The 20,029-nt window shown below is 46.2% G+C and overlaps 1 protein-coding gene across 2 annotated transcripts in view; it reads right to left on the bottom strand.

Moving 5' to 3' along the window:
• Positions 1-20,029, bottom strand: part of BTBD9 (BTB domain containing 9) — a 980,923-nt gene that overhangs the window by 349,855 nt on the left and 611,039 nt on the right. For both annotated transcript variants that reach the window (XM_086925891.1, XM_086925890.1), the window contains one exon: positions 4,807-4,916. In XM_086925891.1, coding sequence (XP_086782017.1) covers positions 4,807-4,916 — 110 coding nt within the window. The remainder of the gene's footprint in view (positions 1-4,806; positions 4,917-20,029) is intronic.

Here is a 20,029-nt window from a genome sequence, read left to right as displayed (position 1 = left end):
GATTGCTATGTCTGTATAATTCCCCAGTGGGTGAGTTGATCGCCTCCTCCTCCTGCACTGTACCCTGGCATGCAGCCAGCCATTGTGATGCTGCGTCGGGGTGACTGGGGGGGATACGAGGTAATGCTGCAGGCTGTGCTGGAGCCGGCCGAGCTCTGTTTTACGGCCTATCCTAGCGTTGTACAGGGTCGTACCATGATAATAGTTTAGGATACCTCTCCCATTTGCTCAATCCATCATTAGGGGATAGGTGTGTGACTTCGGCATCACACACACCCTCAGCCATAGTCACCTGGCATTTGTTGCCATGGTTGGGCTTCCCAGTTTGGGTCAACTCCTGTTGCGAGTGTGCTCTTATGAAGTTACACATTATAAAGCCAGTTTGTTATATCCTTCCCAAATAGTTGCTGTTGCATTCACTGAGATGCTGCCCACCTCTCCGCTCTTCCCTCGCAGTATCATACCGCTGACTGATCCCAGACACTGTTACCATCCCTTATGGCCAACATTAATGTCATCAGCTGGAACGTGAGGGGATTCCCTCCACCCCCCTTGTGCATGTACTCTATCTATGCACAACCTACAACGTAGGTCCACAGGCATTGCTCTACTCCAGGAGACGCATCTGACTTCTCTCGAGGTGGAGAGGCTGTGCAGCCGCTCACGGGGGCTTATGTATAGCATTGATTATTTCTCCAAGAGAGAGGTGCTCTGATATGGGTGAGGGAGGGGGTTTGCTGTGAAGTGGAGGAGGTTGAGGTTGACACAGAGGGCAGATATGTATTTAGTAGATGTACGCTAAACAGCCAGCCCCTCCTTATTGGTTCGATCTGTGCTCCCAATGTAGACCAAAACCTCCTTCCTGTGCATACTTTCTAGAGTACTGGCTTGCTGGAGGGCCTGCCTTGGATTTCAGGGGGTGATTTCAATTCTGTCTCGATGTCTCTCTGGACTGCTCCTTCCCCCCCACTGACTTGCACCTCTGTGACATCCAACGCTCAAGCCCTGCACACATGGCTTGATCACTGGTCCATGATGGATCTATGGCACTCCCGCAACCCTGACGTCCGCATCTACTCCTACTACTTGCCAGTCCATGAGCTTCATGTTCGCTTGGACCGTATACTCGGATCTCCTTCCCTACTTCCCTTAATATATGAATTGGAATACCTGGGCCGCACACATTCCAATCATAATCCCCCAACTCCTGAGGCTTAGCTGGGACAGAGGGCAACTTCAACCAGCGGCGTTAACGGACCAAGCTTTTTACGGTTTCCTGGGCTCAGCGATCTCAGGCTATTTTGCACTCAATGCTGGTTCCACGGGTTACCCATTGGTCGAGTGGGAGGGCTTCAAGGTCACGATCAGGGGGCGTTGTTTAGGCCTCACTTGGAATATCTGCAAACAGTTGCAGTTTGATATCCATACGGCCATGACCAGCCACTACTCAGCAAGTCTACAGCTCACAGGGACCGTTTGAAGATCAGCGCCTTCTTGGGCCCGATTTATCTGCCCACAATCTCCCTCGACCAATACATGGCACTTAGAGTCTCCTATCACCATTGATGAGGTGCACAACGCTCTCACATCACTAGCAACGGTTAAGGCGCCGGGACCAGATGGGCTCCCTACTGAATTTACAAGATGGATGCTGATGCACTAGTCCCACATCTCCATGCCCTCTATACTTCAGCTTTAGAATGCTATTTGCTACCGGCTTCGCTGCGCTCTGCCATCTTGGTCTCCTTGTTGAAGCCGGGCAAAGACCCCATAGCCATGGGCTTCTACAGACCTTTAGCTATTCTAAATGCAGATTACAAAATCTTGGCGAATATATTGGGGGACCACCTCACCCCCCTCACCTCTGGTCCACCCGGACCAGAATAGGTTTATCCCCGCTCGTAGCACCTCTCTCAATTTTCGTCGTCCCTTTTTTACAGTTGCAACGTATGCATTGTTCCGCTGGCCACTCTCGGGATGCCTGGTTTTAGACCTCAAGAAGGCTTTTGATTCCTTGAATGAGATTTCCTCTTCTCGATTCTGCGCACGTTAGGTTATGAACCCTCTTTCATAAACATGGTCATGCTACTCTATAAACATCAGACCGTTTGTGTGAAAATAGGTCCCTGCATTTCCGCACCCATCGCTCTAGGTCGTGGAACTAGGCAGGGCTGTCCCCTATGGCAATGGAGCCTCTGGCAGAATACATACGTACCCAGGTGGATGTGGGAATACCTCTAAGAGATGGAACCCACACAATATAGCTGTATGCAGATGATATACTGCTGTTTGTGACAAACATGCACGCTGTTCCACCCTCGCTAGCTCACACCCTGAAGTCATATGCTGATGTGTTAGGACAGCACGTCCATGCGGCAGAGTCCCCCTTTACCCCTTTGCAGAATCCTCTTAAGACCCTTTCTACACCCTTAATGGGAGCCATGTAACGTGGTACAATGACTCCTTCAGATACTTGGGCGTACACATTTACCGATGCAAAACTGACCTTTTCAACGGAAACCTGGGCAGGGTGACGTCGTCTGTTCATGCTCAGCTCACCTTTTGGGGGACTTTCCCATTATCTGTCATGGGTAGGATTGCTTTCACAAAGATGGTGATCCTTTCTCGGCTCCTCTATTACTTTACCAATTTGCCTCTCTATGGTTCCCCTCCTTTCATTACTGGATTGGAGAAAATGCTCAGAGATTTTATCTGGGACACCTCTCGCCACCATGTATCCATTAAGAAGCTCTACTTACCCATGGACCAGGGCGGCCTTGCAGCTCCTAACTTGGAGGACTACTATCTTGACGCACAGATGGCTGGCCTATTGCCATCTCTCAGACACAGCTACACTAAGCCCCCCTATCACACACTACCCTGCTTCACCTGTTTTACCCTTGTTCAAAGTCCGGTGTCATAGACTCCCTGTTGCTTAGAGTTGCATACAAATGCTACAGCAGAAGCCTCTTTGTTGCCTGCTGCACAACACCATACGCCCCTCCATACCACTTCAGGGAACACCCAGAGGGGCACAGGTCACCACGGTGACTGAGCTACACAACTGTGGGGCAGAAGACATTGGGCACCTTATACCATACACCACGCTTGTTTCAGAGGCCGAGCTACACCCGGGCTGCTTCCTGCTTTATCATTCTCTTATAACGGCCCTTGAGGTTCGCTGGGGTGACTTGACCACTGAACTTTCCACGCATCTCATGATTTAGTACTTACATGTGATGGGTACTGGTGGACATCTCATTCGATGGTTTGTCGCCTCCATTAGACAACATGATGCAGTCTCATTCGATCCTCTGAAGCTCCACTGGGAGGTGGACCTGGAACGCCCCTTCACTGACTGGAGAGTCCCACTCACATACCCCGCAATCAGTGCTTCCGCCAGATCCAATTTGTTGTTTTACACAGAGCGTATCTCACCCCAGCTAAAATCAACAAATATTTCCATTGCACAGACACTGCCAGCCCTCGCTGCCAGATGGTTGATGCTGACCTCCTACATATGTTACGGCACTGTCCTGCCCTCGGTGGATACTGGACCAAGGTGGCCGGCGCCCTTGCATGCTGTTCCGGGCGAGCCACCCCCTTCCGCAGGGAATCCGACATTTTGCATCTCTTTGTCATAAGTAAAAAACATAAGGTCACATCCGGCTTCCTGTATCTGGGCCTGGCTACGGCCAATGGCCTGATCACCAGGAGATGGAAATACCCCGAGACCCCACGCACTCTGGCATTACGGAGCTCTTTTTTTTACATGGGCCAAGGCGGAAAGCATTGCCCTGCATAGGGGAGATCTACTGGGTCTCCGCAGACTCCCGCTGGTGGCCAATTGGGACGCAATACTGGGCCCTGCTGGGCGACAGCAATGCGGATTCGTAGGATGCGGCTCTGGCTCGGGAGCAAGCTGCTAAGCTGTCAAGCGCTTAGGGAGCCCATTCCTCCTCGCAGTAATTGTGCGCGTCAATGCCATTGATTTCTCACACACTCAAGCCAGCGGTCACTCAGTCATATATCACTCACATCATTCAATCTCTAAAATGGGCGGCGCCCGCCTAGGCAGGCGGGCAAAACAGTGGCACTCCATTAATACACAGTCCCACATTTTCCTTTTATTTCATTTGTCCTCTTTTTGTTACACCCCATTTTACTTGTGTGGAACCTGTTTATGCACAGTCTTGCTGTCAATATTTTCTCTTCATTATTGTGCTTTACTTCTTTAGATGTTACTATGCAACTGGTCTCTTATGCCGTACGGAGTCATGCACTCCCTTTTCTTGGGGTCAACAGTGATGCTATTTTGTGATTTTGTGTATGTCACTGACTTTTTTTGTTCCTTAAACGAAAACCAATAAACAGATTTTACAAATTGAGATACACAATTCTTTTACCCAACTGTCCAGGTCTGTGGCTTACAAATATGCATCACTCTGGGATCTTTATAGAGCAGAATGGTCACAAAAAATGTGGTTTCCTGGAGCATGCGAGAATGAACCAAGAATATTTACAGATTTAGCAAATCAGTATATCTCTGCCGAAACAAAGATGATTTGAACCAATCCTGGAGTGAAATTGCCCTGCATACACTTTAAAGGGTAAGGAGTTATGATGATTTTCCACTAGTACAGAAAAAAGCCAGCCTCCTGCTAGAGATGAGCGGACTACAGAGATTTGTATGTTGAGAAAAGCTGAATATATTGTTTAAACAAACGGCACAATTAGGGTAAGAATCAAAAAGAGTTGTTTGTCAAAAGGGCCACTGCAAAGGAAATGAAAGTTGTTGTCACTCACCAATAAGGCCCTTTTCCAGAGTGAAGGTTTTGTGAGTGAATGTGCACTCAAAAGCCACGAGGTGGAAAACCTTGTTCACGGTGTTATGCGTCCCAACAATTCGTATGTACCTATGGGAAGAAGAACAGAAGTATTTAGGAGTGATATGTGGTGCTCCAGTGGAGAGTAAACAAGATCTAAACATCATAAAAGCAAGACAGAAATAAGAAAATGCAGAACACTTAAGTGTTTGATGTTTCTGAGCGCTGTAAACAGTAGGTGTTACTACAGCCTGCCTTCCAACATAATTCTGCTACAACGTGGAAGTACCGAAAACAGTGCCTTAGCAGTTCCGCCCTAACTGCCTCCTCGGCCCCTCTCCCGACTCCGGCTAGGCTGTCGTCTCCTAGGTCACTCCTCAGATACCTCACTTACCTTGGGAGCTTTGAACCGTGAAGCCAGTGTTTCATTTGGGAGTTCCACTACCTTACAAGGCCTGCTTTTATCTCACTCTTGCAGGTTCTCTTCCATTTCAGTTTTTACCCTTTGGCACCATTCTCCTATAGTTCTCTCCCTCCTCCTAGCCACATTTGAACTGGAAAAGGAGAATGAGTGCCTTAGGGAGTGAGTTCCTATTGGTCAGTGATTCGGGGCTCTATTCCATTCACGCCTCGTGAAGCGGTTCTTCAGGTGACCGTGACAGTGCCAGCAGCCAGCAGCCCTGGGATCTCACAAGGTATAGGGGGGTGAGTGAACAGCCCTTCACTGATTCCACATTGGAAGTTTGGGTGAACAATCAGAGCACAGGAGGATATTCAAGGGACACGTTGTTTATGGGACGTGGGACAACGAGTCCCGAGTCCACGACTTGGTTTACTGATGCATCAGCTGCATGACGAGTGTGTACATCAGGGCTCCATATATGTCCCAGTACATGAAAGCAAGTCTTTGAGATCTACATCACCAGCATGGTTTGTGATTGCAGTATTTATCGAGAGAATCTCGTTATCGCGTCAGAGTCACCACAGTGAATCCTCTTCTAGAACATGTAGCGACCCCCACATGGGATGAACACTTGTAACATTTATGGTGACAGAACAGCACAAGGAAAGAAAATAAACTGAACGAGAACACAATGTTGATAAAATCCAGTGGCTCCAACAGCCCTCTTGTTGCTAATAGCCTACAGAACATACAGCAACTTGTCAGCAATATTTCGGTCTAAAATCAATAATGATAAACTTTTTTTCCGGTTCTGAAATGTACAATATGGTCAAGCATCAGGGCAGTGAAGTGGATTCACTCTGAGGGTGGGGGCATGAGCAAAACGACAACATTTTCAAGAATACATTTTTTTCCTTGTTCCATTTCTTGTAAATTATTCATGTGAACCTTCTGGTGAAGGCTTTCCCCAAAGGAGGGGGGACAGTTGTTGTATCAGAGCTGTTGCTCAAAGGCTCGTGTAGCAGGGAAGAAAAGAGACATTCAACACAGTGTGTAAGCTGCACGGCTGAAGACTTTAGTAGGTTTACTCACAACTACTGTTCACAGTGTAAAATCACTTGATATTCCTGAAAAGTTTGGTAAGGAATTCTGGATGCAGGGATTTCTGTCTGTCATATAAATATTGAGAATGAATTATTGCCATAACCATCATCATCCGAGTCCTGACATTTTACATTAGTTTAAGTGAGGCTATAAGCTGACCCAAACACTTCCCCATCTTCAGAGCCCTTGGATCGATGCTTTACTAGGGCAGGTTTGTTCTGGAATTAGATCAGATGCATCTTCTAGAAACCGAGAAGTTGTGGTGCTTTTCTCCCATACCAGTAGAATCTTAGGCTTCTTTTGAGATTTTGGAGAGGGGTGTTTTTCATCATCGATGGTGTCGCCGACGGTGGAGAAAAGAATTAACATCAATGAGATAGTTGATGATAGTGCAACAGTTGTCAACTATGTAGAAGCTTTTGTCGAAGAAAATGTAATAGTTGCTGTCTTGCTTCGTACTTAGTCAGCTAATACAAAATACCACTCTCCCACACGGTGGCTCAAACACAACGAAGCAATGAACATTACACTAAACCCCCTGGAGAGGAATTTCACTTTGTAAAATGTATATAAAGATATCTATATATACATATGCAATAATAACACACTTGGCAAATGCAACAGTTAAATGCATGAATAATAATAAACAAAAGCAATGGATAATAATGTCCTGCAAATAATCAGAAAGATATATACACTAAATACATCAGGTGAATGTGCGCACTCAAGCTCCCTCACACATCACAAAGTCAATACTCAATAATAACACCTCAGATGATTATAGCCATTGGAAACGGAAGGTGCACACACAGACAGCCATGCATAACAATGGCACTAATCAAAAACAAGATACATCGCCGGCTGAAAGCTTCATATTGACCCACTCCAGACTGGGGGATTCACAGCTGGGGACAAGAGTCTTAGCAAAACCGGGTACTTCTGCACTGAAGATGCGTCCACCGTTCAGGCTCAAACAATCCCGTTCTCTAAGTCAACAAGCCCCTGGCTTTATAGTTTAAAAACACACTAGAAGGTTCAAGAGACCTTCCCTCTGAGCCAAGGAAACTTACTGGAATTGTCTGTCCACCTTCCATGCAAGCATTCCAAAGGTAAAAAGAGTTCGCACGTTCCCTCTGCATTCTCACATGTTCCAGACTTTATCTTAACGAAGCTTACGAAAGCCTCTGACAGTTCATTCAACAATCTCCTCTCCAAAAACAAAGCAACCTTAAACGTGAATAAGCCAAACAACTTTCAGTAATCGGGGGCCTACCTCTGCGCATACAAATGCTCAAACAATACAGAGTCCGAAATCAAGATGACATGAGGGCATGTCAAAGCCAATAGTAAGAACATCTTGTGTTCACCACAATGCACATTTGTGCACCACTGCCTATAACACCACACACTTCATCAGCCAATGTACAACATAATGCACATTTGAGCACCACTGCACTTTGAGACCAAAAAGTACATTCCACACCTCTCTCTCTCTCATGCTTTCAAATGTACATCCCACACGTTCTATTCTTGGCAAGGCTGTTCTATTCTGTGACAGGTCCCACTTTAAGACTGCAAGATTACATGGAAGAAACCTTCAAGGGAAAAAGGCATATGCAAGACATACATTCAGGCTGTTGTAAAGTAAAACACCCAAAACATTTTTTAAATCATGCTAGTCAAAGTTCATCAAGTGGTTTTAAACCATAAGAGTGCCTCTAGCACTACTGTTTCTTTCATGGTTGCTCACATTACTACTCGAGTTTTGCCACACCGCCATCTACAACATCTTTGTCAAAGGTATGGTCATTGATGGTCCTGATGATGAAGGTCTCATCGTTAACGAGTCTTCAGTAAGATTCTGAGAAGTCTTTTACTTTGGCATCAATGGTTCAGAAGCCGGTTTAGGTTTGGACCTCCAAATATGAATTATCTCCACAAAAATTGGACTTTCGTCTCTGGAGTTCCTTGGAACCTTTTTACGAGGTTCTTTTAAGGGCAATTGTTCAGAACGCAAAGATTTAGATGGACTCTTCTCTGATTATACCTGTTGTTGTTTAAGATGGTGTTTCCTTATATTTGATTTTTCTGTAGACATATTAATGGCTTCCTTCTTTATCTTTTAAGGTTTTAGTTGAGGTGCAGCATATTGTGCACTCCTTAGTTTTGTGGTTAGAGTAGAAACAATAAACACACTCCTTATGAGGGTCTTCCGAGTGTAATCAAAGTCAAAAAGCTTTATTTCGATAAAAGTCATTATCATAAAAGCAGATCAATGTATAAAAAATTACAGTTAAGTACAATTTTAAAAAGATTCTATATCTCTGTTCCAAACAATAGTTTCAAAAAATGTATGTTCAGTTAAACATAGCCAGCTAATTTGTTAAATTATAAGGGTAGAACAATTATAGCAGCATTCCCAGTTTAAGAAGTTTTTCTAAAAAAGAATTAAACAGATTGTTTTAGCTTTTTGGCTCGAATAGCCCAGGCCCAGGATAGAAATTTGGCTAGGGCACAAGCATAGGGTACGTTACTGTCCGAAATAAGTATCCTGATTGCCACATCATGACTCCTAGTCCCCAGCTGCCGGCATAGGTTTTTGAGCCAGACCCTCCTTGGAGTAGCATATTCGCTGCAGACAAACAAAAAATGTGCTAATGTCTCCGGTTTAGCAAGGCACGATGGGCATAGATCAGACATTTCTATACAAGATTTCCATCTTTTAGTGAAGGTGTTAAGTGGTAAGGTTCCCGTTCTAAATCTGAAATACAAGGCCCTATCAAAGGGTTTTCCAATTGTATCCAGGTATAGTTCCCGCCTGGGACAGTCTTTGAACATCAGAAAGTCCTCTGTTAGCCTGCCTAGGGATGTGCTAGAGTGTCTTTGAGAACAAATCCAGTCCCAATAAAGCTTTTTAAGTGTTTGCTTTGGGGGTGAAGTTCTACTTAGCCATGATTCAAGTTGGCCCAATTTGGTTAATAGGCTTTTCATGTCTTTTAGCCATTTGATTTTGTGCCAGCTTGATGATGACATAATTTCTTTAAGGCCTCTGGCATATCCACTTAGTTCTTCTACCCGCCAAATACGGGCCCATAGTAGTAACGGGCGAAATTTCGCAATTTCGCCAATCTGGGTACAGCCAAGGTCCATGAATAAAGGAAGTGTCGGGGTGCCTTGTGGAAGGGACATTATTTCTCTGCAAAATTTGTTCTCAGATCTTTGCAGAGCGTCGGTGGACGAAAAGCCCCAAAGTTCCGCTCCATAGAGGGCAGAGCTAACACCTTTAGCTGTATAAATCTCAAGGGCTGTTCATATAGGCCTTGTTGTACTGGAACGTTGCTCTCTCAAAATGGCGCCTGTAATCCTTTTGTGGCTCAACAGCATTTTGTCTAGGTGTGGCGTCCAGTCCATTTTGTCCGAAAGGCGTATCCCAAGGTAATCGAAGACTTTCACCCTTTCCAGGAGCTCAGCGTTTAGGGTGGGGGAACGCACATGTTGTTTCGGTGGATTGAGGACAAGGTACTTCGTTTTGTTTGTATTTATAACCAGGCCTCGATCGGTACAAAATGATTGGAAATCATCCAAAAGTCTCTGGAGTCCCATTGGGGTTTTGGAGATTAAAAGCGTATCATCCGCGAAGAGGAGGGTCGGTATATGTTCGCCAGCCAGGGATGGCTCGTCAGATGGATGTTTAAGGAGATGCTCGACCACCCCATTGATGTAGAGAGAGAAAAGGGTGGGAGCCAGAACACATCCCTGGCGAACTCCTCTCTCTACCGGAATACTGCCCGTTTTCTCCCCTCCAGGGCCCCACCTAACTTGGGCAAAGCTGTCCTGGTGTAGTCTGACTAATAGGGATAGTAGATAATGTGGCAACCCCATGTCAGCCAGTACTTTCCATAATAGGTCCCTAGGTACGAGGTCAAAGGCAGTCTTTAAATCGATAAATGCGAGATAAAGACTGCCCTTGCCTATCACCACAACCTTCCAATATACCATCATGAGCCTGAATGCTTGCTCAATCGTTCCAGTGCCCACTCTAAAACCCGCCTGGAAGTCGGAAAGGATTTTATTTTCTTCTACCCAGTTGAGGATTCTGAGTAACAGGACTTTGCCGACAACTTTTTGGCTGGTATCTAGCAAGCTGATCGGCCTATAGTTAGATGGGTCATCCCTCGAACCTTTCTTATGGATGGGGACCACCTCCGCCCCCTTCCACGATGAGGGAATAGGGGCACCCCTACAGATGGCAACAAGGAGGGAGTGAATCAATTTACCCCATTTGGCGCTATCGGATTTTAGCAGATCCCCGGGAATCCCATCAGGTCCGGCCGCTTTTTGTGGAATGATAGAGCTTATTGCGTATTTCACTTCCTTTAGCGTAAAGTCGAAGTCGCTGGGGCAAAATACATAGTTAGTGGTAGGCGGGGATATGGCAGGCCCTCTCCCGTTGGAGCCGTCGTGACAGGAGTAGAGTTTAGAGAAGTGATCCTCCCACACCTGGCTTGGGATGTTGCAGGTTAGCAGATCACTGTCTGGTCTGTTACGTGCCCTTAAAATGTCCCAAAAACATTTGGAGTCTTTTTTCAAGCTGGCTTCTTTAAGGGTTAGCCAGTAGGCATCTTCCCACTCCCTTTTGGCTAACCACAAGACCTTTTTATGTTCCCTTCTAGCTATTTGAATTGATAAGGGGGACTTCCCTTTAACTGCCTCAATTAGACGTGCCTTGGCCTTTCTGCATGATGCAGAGTACCAGTCGTGTCTGCCTTTGGGTTTGGTTAGAGGTTTGGATTTCCCTATAGTCCCTTTTACCCAAAAAAGGTCCCCTATAGTTTTTATGGCTACTTCATAGATAGTTGTTACCTTATCTGCTGCCATAAGTAAATCTATGGAGCTGATTTCATCTTGTGTACCTTTAATCACCTCTTCTATAGTGGACAGTTTATCAGTATTGCACAAGATTTTATTCCACTTAAGGCGTCTTCCACAAGAGGAGACAGTAATCTCCTGTGGGCAGCTCGGTGGTGCTAGCGGCGCTCCAGTGGACCAAAAATTCATTAGGGTTAGGGAAAGTGAGTTATAATCACTCTCTATGGTAGGAATAACAACCATATCGATGACCGAACTCCAGAGCCCCCGGTCCAACAGAATATAGTCTATCCTTGTGGAGCAGGGATGTGGAATTCCTATAGCCCGACGCCCAGGACATATTGTTTGGGGTCAAGGGCAACAAGTTTTAATGTGTATTTTGTCCTTGGGACAAGTAGGCCCAACCCCTGCAGCACAAACCCTTTGGCTGCCAGTTTGCAGTGCCACATTAAGGGTCAGGGAAGGGCAATGCCTGCAGTTAAGTTAATTTGTGTGTGTATTTTTTAATGCTGTTCAAACTTGTATTTATGGTTCATTAATTTAAACCCTTTATTATTAGGGTGAGCGCTGTAAGTAAATGTAAATTCTGACTGCAATACTGACAGTGGTTCCAGTATAGAAGTGTGCACACATGGTTTCAAAGTTTAGCAATTTGAGGCTATGCATATTGCTGGCAGAATGCTCTCTGATTAGATGCAAATATTTGCAGAAGCTTGGAAGCAAGATTAATGATCCTTTGTGTTCAATATAAAATGTTTCTAAAAAAATGAAAGTAGGGGAACAAAACATTTTTCTAAACTACTGTACGTTTTCAGGTACCATTTCTTTGCAGCATCATTTAGTAAAATGTGCTGATGCATGCTAGTATTTACCAAAAATATTCATTTTGGAAAATCAGTGTAACCAGTTTCAATAAGATTATGGGAAACATAAAAATAAACAAGCATTGCCAAAGCCAGTAGGTCTGAAATTAGTGGTCAGCTTTTTAGTTTTGGCAATGCGTGACTTGTTTTGGCATGGTTTTTGTAAAACCTTATTGATGTGAGATCTGCCGGGCCCTCACCATTATAACAAACATTGTCAAAAGCAAAAATTGTTTTTGGTCGAAAAAAAGCACGCACTGCCACATTAGTTATTGGCGCTGAACAAAACACTTTGTGTACCGATATGCTCCTTGTGAAAGGTGCAGAATGCGGTCACTCACAGTGAAGCCAGCCGATACAGAGAGAGAGAGACAATTTTAATAAACACAAAAGGTCATGGTTAACGCCAGACTAAATTAGTGGCCCAATTATTAAAGAGTCTCAAAAGTGCACCCTTGTTATATGTCCTTGAAATAAGTGCAGCTATATGGCTTTCGTAAATTCACAAGAATTTACAGTAGTAGGGCAAGAAATTGTACACCTAAAAATATTTGAAAACTGAATTTTAGCATGAGCAAATATGCATTTGTAGATTTGCTCATGCGAAAACCTGATTGTTTGCAAGTTCATTTTCCCTCCAACCACTGTTTCCCCAACTCTGGAAGAAGGTTTACACTCGCCATTATCAGGAGTAAATTTCCAACATTTCTCAGTATGGAGAAATATTAGAGAAGAGTTGCTGAACACCCTTAAAACATGCAAGTTAGTAGGTTTGCACAGACCCAAAAGGGCATTCCAACCCTGGAACGATTGCTTACCACCACCTTCAGTCCCAGTATTTAGATCTGCAGAAACGTAGCAACATAAAGGGATTGCTAGTATTCAAACACTACTATGGTATAAGCCCTGGCATAATCCAAGAGGCTATATAAGAGCTCATATATAAGGAGATTGCTGCCATAATTTGTCACCGAACTGCATGGCACTAAAGGGACTAGTGGATTTTGTTACAGGACAAGTAGATTTATGACGCAACCTGCCCCATGGACAAGTCGATATTTTAATAAATTCCACACCCCTGGTGGAGTGACCAACTCTGTTGAACGTTGGGGCACCCATCTGGTCAGAACGTGTGCGGCCATTGGCTGCTCTTAATCCAAACTCTAAGGTAAGTGCATTGAGCTGTATTGCACTGCGAGTCCAGCGTTTAATGGGTGGAAAAGAGAGGGTGGGAATGCCCCACCTACTGTCCTCTTCTCCTAAATCAGGTATTCCTTCTAGGGGGAGTGGCTCATATGTGCAGTTAAAATCTCCTGCTATTATAATATGGCCAGGTTCGCTTTGGTCCCCTAGTTGGGCCTCAAGCTCCGCTACAGTTGGTGAGATGCACCCATTTTTAGAACCTCTAGCGTAGACATCGTAGAGATCTACAAGTAGTCCCCCACGTTGGCCCGATAGAGAGATACCAAGGATATCTGGGTTTCCTGCCTTCTTTATGGTTATCCGACAGTTGAGCGAAATGCTTACCCAGATGATGAGCCCCCCTGATGGCCGCCCCTTCCCTGCCTTAGGTTTTACTGCTGGTGTAAAGAATGTGACAAACCCGACACGGTGCAGTGGCTCGGTGATCCAGGTCTCTTGGAATACACAAATCTTGTGGGCGTCAATCAGGACGTTCCACTCCGGGAGGCCTAATTTCCTAGAGATCCCCGCAAGGTTCCAACTAAGGATTTTTATCTCGCCATGTGTTGGATCACCGTCGGGGATGACAATAATTTTAGAATTTGGTGGGTCTACACTGTCCCTAGTTAATGTGTGGGGAAGTGATATTGGGGGTGTCACTGTTGGAGATTCGGGGCATATGGGGAAGGATGTGGCTGGCGGAACATCCTCCATATCATTATTGGTGGTAGCGAGATTTGTATCTGGACCTTCCATAAAATTGAGTCAGTCTACCTCATCTAACACACAGTACCTATTTGGATGGGCGAATTGTGAATATGAGGGGTCAAAAGAAGGGGGCAAATCCTGCCATGGCTGTTGCCACTGGTGGTTAGCAGGTAGTGGGGGCTGAAGGGATTGCTGCCACTGCTGAGCAGACTGGTATAGGGGTGGTGGGTGCTGGAAAGGTTGTTGCCACTGAAGGCTAGCATGGTGTGGGAATAAAGATGAGAAATGTGATGGCTGTTGCCAGTGTTTAGTGGTATGTTGCGGGGGATACACAGGCCCTCTATTATTTGGAAAAGCAAGACGATGGGGATTTAGTCTTGGCGGCATGGGAAGGAAGTAAGACAAGGGGAGTGGGTTGATTTGGGTAGTAGGATCACTGTTGGGTGTGTTACATATGTAACTGGCAGCCCCTATATCTCTAAAGTTAACTGTGATTACATCCCCTGGTATTGTTTTCTTACTCCTGCCCACCCAGTCCCCTCTACGCACAGTAAGAATTTCACCACTCATATTGTTAGGTAAAGGTTTGTGTAATTGAAGCCACTGGGCACATTTGTTTCTTAGCTCTACAAAGGTTTCTTTTACTCCCTCCTTCAGTGGGGGAACGGCTGTCAGCACAACCACAAAAGGAGAGACTTCCGGTGGCAGGCTAATTGACTTAAAACGTGCCTGCTTTTGCTTAGAGCCTTCGGGCTTGTTTGTAGAGTGAGGAGCTGCAGGGTTAGTAGGCTTTCCTGTGAGATCTTTCGCTTGTAAGATGGTAGTTTTACTTCCACCAGCTGATTGTTGCAAGGTCGAAGTAAGACCCACCGCCTTCGGAGTAGATAGGAGTGGGGGTTGAGCAGAATTATTCCCTACTTGGGACAAGTGTAGTACGGCTTGATCCATGGTGACTGATGGTATTTTTGCTTTGTTAGGTGCATCTTTAGGGAGCTTGACGCAAGGTGAAAGCTTGGGAAGCGTTTCTTTAATCCCTTGTGACTGGACAGACCCAGGCCCATTCATCTTATTGGGCCATTTCGAATTTATTAACGACGTGAGTCTGTCAAGTTTGGAGATTAGAGGCTTTATTTGTGCTGCTATTGTGGCCTCAAGGTCCTGTTTGAGATCTGTTACCATGTTTTCAACCCAACAGGGTATGCCTGGCGCCAGGTGCGGAGTAGGCGATATCAAGTTGTGGTTCCTGGCTTTAGCTTTGGGTTTTTCCTTAGACTTAGTCTTGGACGCTACCTTTGTAGGAATAATAACCCTTCCCCCAGAGTCGATAGGTACAGGAGGTGTTACTTTATCCATTTGCCCATCTAGGCTTGGCTCCGTCTCTTCAGATGTCTGACAGGCTTCTAGATCTGGGGTAGCCTCAAGATCAACAAAGGACGGGTCCGAGTCAGATTGGGTGACTGACAAATCGACAGCATTCGGTACTGTGACTGTGCCAGCGGTAGTCAAGGGTAGGGGTAGGGAACAATTATTCAAGGCTTGTTGGGAGGGTGAATTTGCGTTTGCGAGAGAGCCCAAGGAAGAGCGCTTAGCGTTCATGAGGTCCAGGGAGACTCTTTTTTCCAGCAATACAATACTTTTATCGATGGTCTCATTCACCCGTGAGATAAAAAGATCTATAGGACCAGTCACTTGTGCTACCCCCATGGCTTTTTTAGTACAGCTTCTAGTTCTATTGCGCATAGTTGACATCTGTGGTGCTGGGCCAGATGCAAAATGGGGCCTCAGAAAAGCGGTACGTGATAGGGCTAGGAGGCGGCCACTATATGTTTATAGAAAAGTTAGAAATCAGTGCCGCCTACCTTGCTGATGGATTAAGGGCGAAGATGCAGGGGTTCAGGGCCAGGGCCGTCCTCTGCCGTCCTTGAACGGCCTTAAACGGCCCGCTCTTTGCCCGGTCTTCGCCCGGTCTTCGCCCCGGCCTTAGCCCCGCGCGCGTCCCGCGTGCGCGTTGTTGCCACAGCTTATCTAAGGAGAGGTCAAGTGAAAGGGGCGGGAAGAGGACCAGCTGCGGCCGATCCGCGCCGCTAGGCACGCTGGTCCTCGCAGTCCCGCCTCTGCCATTGCTGGTCAGCTGTTGGTTCCTGAAGCCGCGTTGGTGCTCAATGCACGTCGAGGGACAGGAGGCTAAGTCCACAGATACCAAAGTCTTTGCCTACGAGCGGCCCCCGCGGAGCGGGGGCCGCGAGGCGTGGCGAAGTGGCCGGAGAAGAACGAAAAGCAGGAGCAGCACTCCAAACAGGTAGGGACCCAAGGCGCACTCACTCCGTTCAGATTTTATTGGGAGGAGGGGGCGGGAAGAGGACCAGCTGCGGCCGATCCGCGCCGCTAGGCACGCTGGTCCTCGCAGTCCCGCCTCTGCCCTTGCTGGTCAGCTGTTGGTTCCTGAAGCCGCGTTGGTGCTCAATGCACGTCGAGGGACAGGAGGCTAAGTCCACAGATACCAAAGTCTTTGCCTACGAGCGGCTCCCGCGGAGCGGGGGCCGCGAGGTGTGGCGAAGTTGCCGGAGAAGAACGAAAAGCAGGAGCAGCACTCCAAACGAGTGTAATCTTTCTTGCCACAGTTACTACAAGTCTGAAGAATTTGTTTTAAATGTCCCAGACACTGCCTTTTCCCAGACAAATGTGAAGAGATCTTCAGTGAAAAGCAAAAACTGAAGTTGAAAGAAAAGTAATTTATGTAAGGAAATGAGCAGAGCTTCGAGGACTCCTGTCACACATGATGTGCAGTAGAAATCTGAAGGATGATAGCCCCTCAGGGTGTGGTCATCAGGCTGTTTGCCTCTGACTGGCTGGCGTTTTGTTCTTGACTAAGCATGGGCGAATTTTGCGAATTCGCGAATTGGCAATACGCAAAATTAGCGAATTCGCGGATTTTTTTGTTTTTGCGTGTTCGCGGGTGTTCGCGAGGCGCTTTGCGTGTTCGCGGGTGTTCGCGAGGCGCTTTGCAATTTCGCGAGGTTTTTTTTTTGCCTGCCTAACCACTGCCACCCTCTCGTTTTTTATGCCCATCTGCCCTCTGTACCACTCGTTTCTGTGCCCTTCTGCCCCACTCATTTTTTGTCCCCGTCTGCCCTCTGTCCCACTTTTGTGCCCTTCTGCCCTCAGCCCCACTTAGAATGGCGCCGGCAAGCTGCCAGCGCCATTCTAAAATAGCTAGAAATAGCTTCAATAGGAAGCACTAATAGATCAAGTAAAGCAGGTGCTCCAGTTGGTCAAATTAAGTTACACAATCATTAATCACCCCAAGTTTGGGGTGATTAATGATTGTGTAACTGAATTTGAGCACCACCTGCTTTACTTTATCTATTAGAGCTTCCTGTTGAAGCTGACTTTTGTAACTATTTTAGAATGGCGCTGGCAGCTTGCCGGCGCCATTCTAAAAGAGTTACAAAAGTAAGCTTGAACTTTTGACCCAATCAGTTCCGTTAGCGGATTTTGCGGGAAATTCGCGAATCTTGCGGATTGCGAATATACCGAAAATCCGCAAAATCCGCGAGCGGAACGGATTTTCCGCCCATGCTTATTCTTGACAAATGATGCGACTAGGCTACTAAACAGTTGTTTCAGGCCTTAGGATTACATTAACACAGAACTGCTATTGAGATGCTAGTGTGGTACTCCAAGCCGAACAACGGCATGATTCAAGAATGTGAATTTATGAAAAATCCTTATCTGGAGAATATTGTAAGTGGGGAGATAATGCAACGATCAAGACAGAGCTTCGCAAGCTTATTGTTCAGTAATGGAAGTCAATTAAAAAATGAAACGGAAGTAATGGAATGTTTGCTGCCATAATCAAGGCTCGTTCCTGTCTGTAATGGGATGCAGTCCAGAGTAACTGCCTGTGATTACCATTAATTCAAAGGTTTCCATCCATCAGTTCTTTGCTAATCCCAACCAGTGACTACACTAAATCCACAAAACCTCGGCTCCCATGGTCACTCCAACCTGGAACTGACTTCCTGGATTGTCCAAATATCTAGTGGGTAGCCCCGGTGGATCCTACTCATGTTAGTGATTCTTGGCATCAACTCTTTCACTCAAATGCCCAAAATCCGCTCTCTAGTTCCAGCTGTAGACCCATTGGGTCTACAGCCTTCCTTTAATGTTATCGAGTCAAAATGTTTTTATAGGATGCGACAGAAAATAATGCCAAACAGGGAACAAAAAATAGCAAGAAAGAAAGGCCCTTCTCCAGCTTCTCTGCCAGAGTCTGAAACCGTCACCATAAAGAGCACAAATGCCAAAGCTCTTTTCCAATCGAAATGGATCTGAGGAATCCCTTCTAAAAACATTACCACACTACATTATATGAAGCACCAGCCACACACATTGTGCCGCTTGTAAACAATCATGAATCATATTTCCGAATCTCTGGCCCTGTGAAAGTTCTCCCTTGCTCACTGCACAAACACAAAATGTGCAATATGGAGAACGATACTAGTTAAAGTAAGCCGTCTATAAACAGGAGCAGTGCAATAACTCGCACACTAGTTTCAGCCAGATGCGGGCAGCAGTGAAACTTGGAGATACTGCACTGCACATGGGTATCGATCACATTCAACGATGGGGTGAAAAGAGGAAACAAAACAAAGAACATACTAATAATGCTCAGGGACTCGCCTTAAAGAAATACTAACATTTTGGGGCAATATCCGTCACCCCAGTTTAGCAACTTCTAAATACATCAGATCTGTGTCTCCTTTAGAGCTAGCCACACAGTGGAGAAATGACAAAATGTTTACTGTCTTAGCAGGTCTTGCAACACTACTGCTCCTGTGGACACCTTCCTAATGCACCCGCCCTTCTGTCAGGGCCATCCTACCGCACTGGTTTACTGTGGGCACCTTCATAGCACAACCTGGCCCTTTGTGGGCGCCTTCATTGCCCTCTCAGCCTTTGCCTCACCGTGAAACCGTTTAAGTTCCTGATAAAACTTTTAGGATAGTATAGGGATTTATAAAGCGCACTAAAACCCGAGGGTGCCAATGCGCTGAGAGGACGGGAAGAGGAGAGGAGAAGGAGAGGCTGCTGACTAAACTGAGAAAATCCAGGTCTTCAGTAGTTTTTTTACTACTGGAAGGGGTTCCACCAGGGAGATCGAGGAGGGTAGAGTATTCCAAAGTTTGGCGGCCGCCACTGAGAAGGAACGGCCGCCCCATTTGGCTTTGCAAACTCTAGACATGTTCAGTTTTGCCCTGGGAGGAAAATCTCGAAGTCCTCCCAGGTATGACCATTTAAAAATGTTATGTTATGTTATATTTAATTTATACAGCGCACAGCTACTCGAAAGTGTCCCGGCGCTAGCTTCAGGAAAGAACCAATGTGCACAAATCAGGGACTAAAAAAGCTACGTTTTCGTTTCTTCTTAAAGAGCAAAGGGTCCTGGATGCACCGAAGAGCCAAGGGCAGCGTGTTCCAAGCCAAACTGGCTTTGCGCACAAATAAGTTCCCACCAAGTCTTTGGTGGTTAAACCTGGGGGTCCGTAACAGCCGCTGGGCAGACGAGCGCAGCTGTCTTCCTGGTGTGTAAAAAACTAACCTCTTCTGCAAGTAAATGAGACCAAGCCCATAAAGGGCCCTATGTGCGATAGTCAGCATCTTGAATTTCAAACGTGATTCGACTGGAACCCAATGCAAGGGCCGCAAATAGCAGCGCACACTATGCCTTGATGCCAATCCCAGAAGAAGTCTGGCCGCCGAGTTTTGAACAAATTGGTGAGAAAACCCGGACTGCCTACCTGCATAGTCCAATCGGGACAAGATGACAGCACGGACCACAGTTTCTCTGGCACTACCTGGCAGAAGTGGAAGAAACTTCCTCAGGATTTTCAAAGCAGGTGCCAGCCAGCCAGCTTCTTTACTTGTGTGGAGAAATTCAAGTTTTCATCGAACCAGACATCAAGATTTTTTGCGGCGCCTTTGTTCGCCGTTGGACGGGGAAAGCCGGGAGGCCAAAGCTTTTCTTTAAAGTCCGAAGTGAAGGAGCCATAAAGAAGCACTTCCCATTTTCC

The sequence above is a fragment of the Lissotriton vulgaris genome, chromosome 6 (assembly GCF_964263255.1).
Source record: "Lissotriton vulgaris chromosome 6, aLisVul1.2, whole genome shotgun sequence".
NCBI lineage: Eukaryota > Metazoa > Chordata > Amphibia > Caudata > Salamandridae > Lissotriton > Lissotriton vulgaris.
The sequence above is the reverse complement of the archived record's forward strand: the minus strand, read 5'-3'. Positions and strand labels throughout refer to the sequence as shown.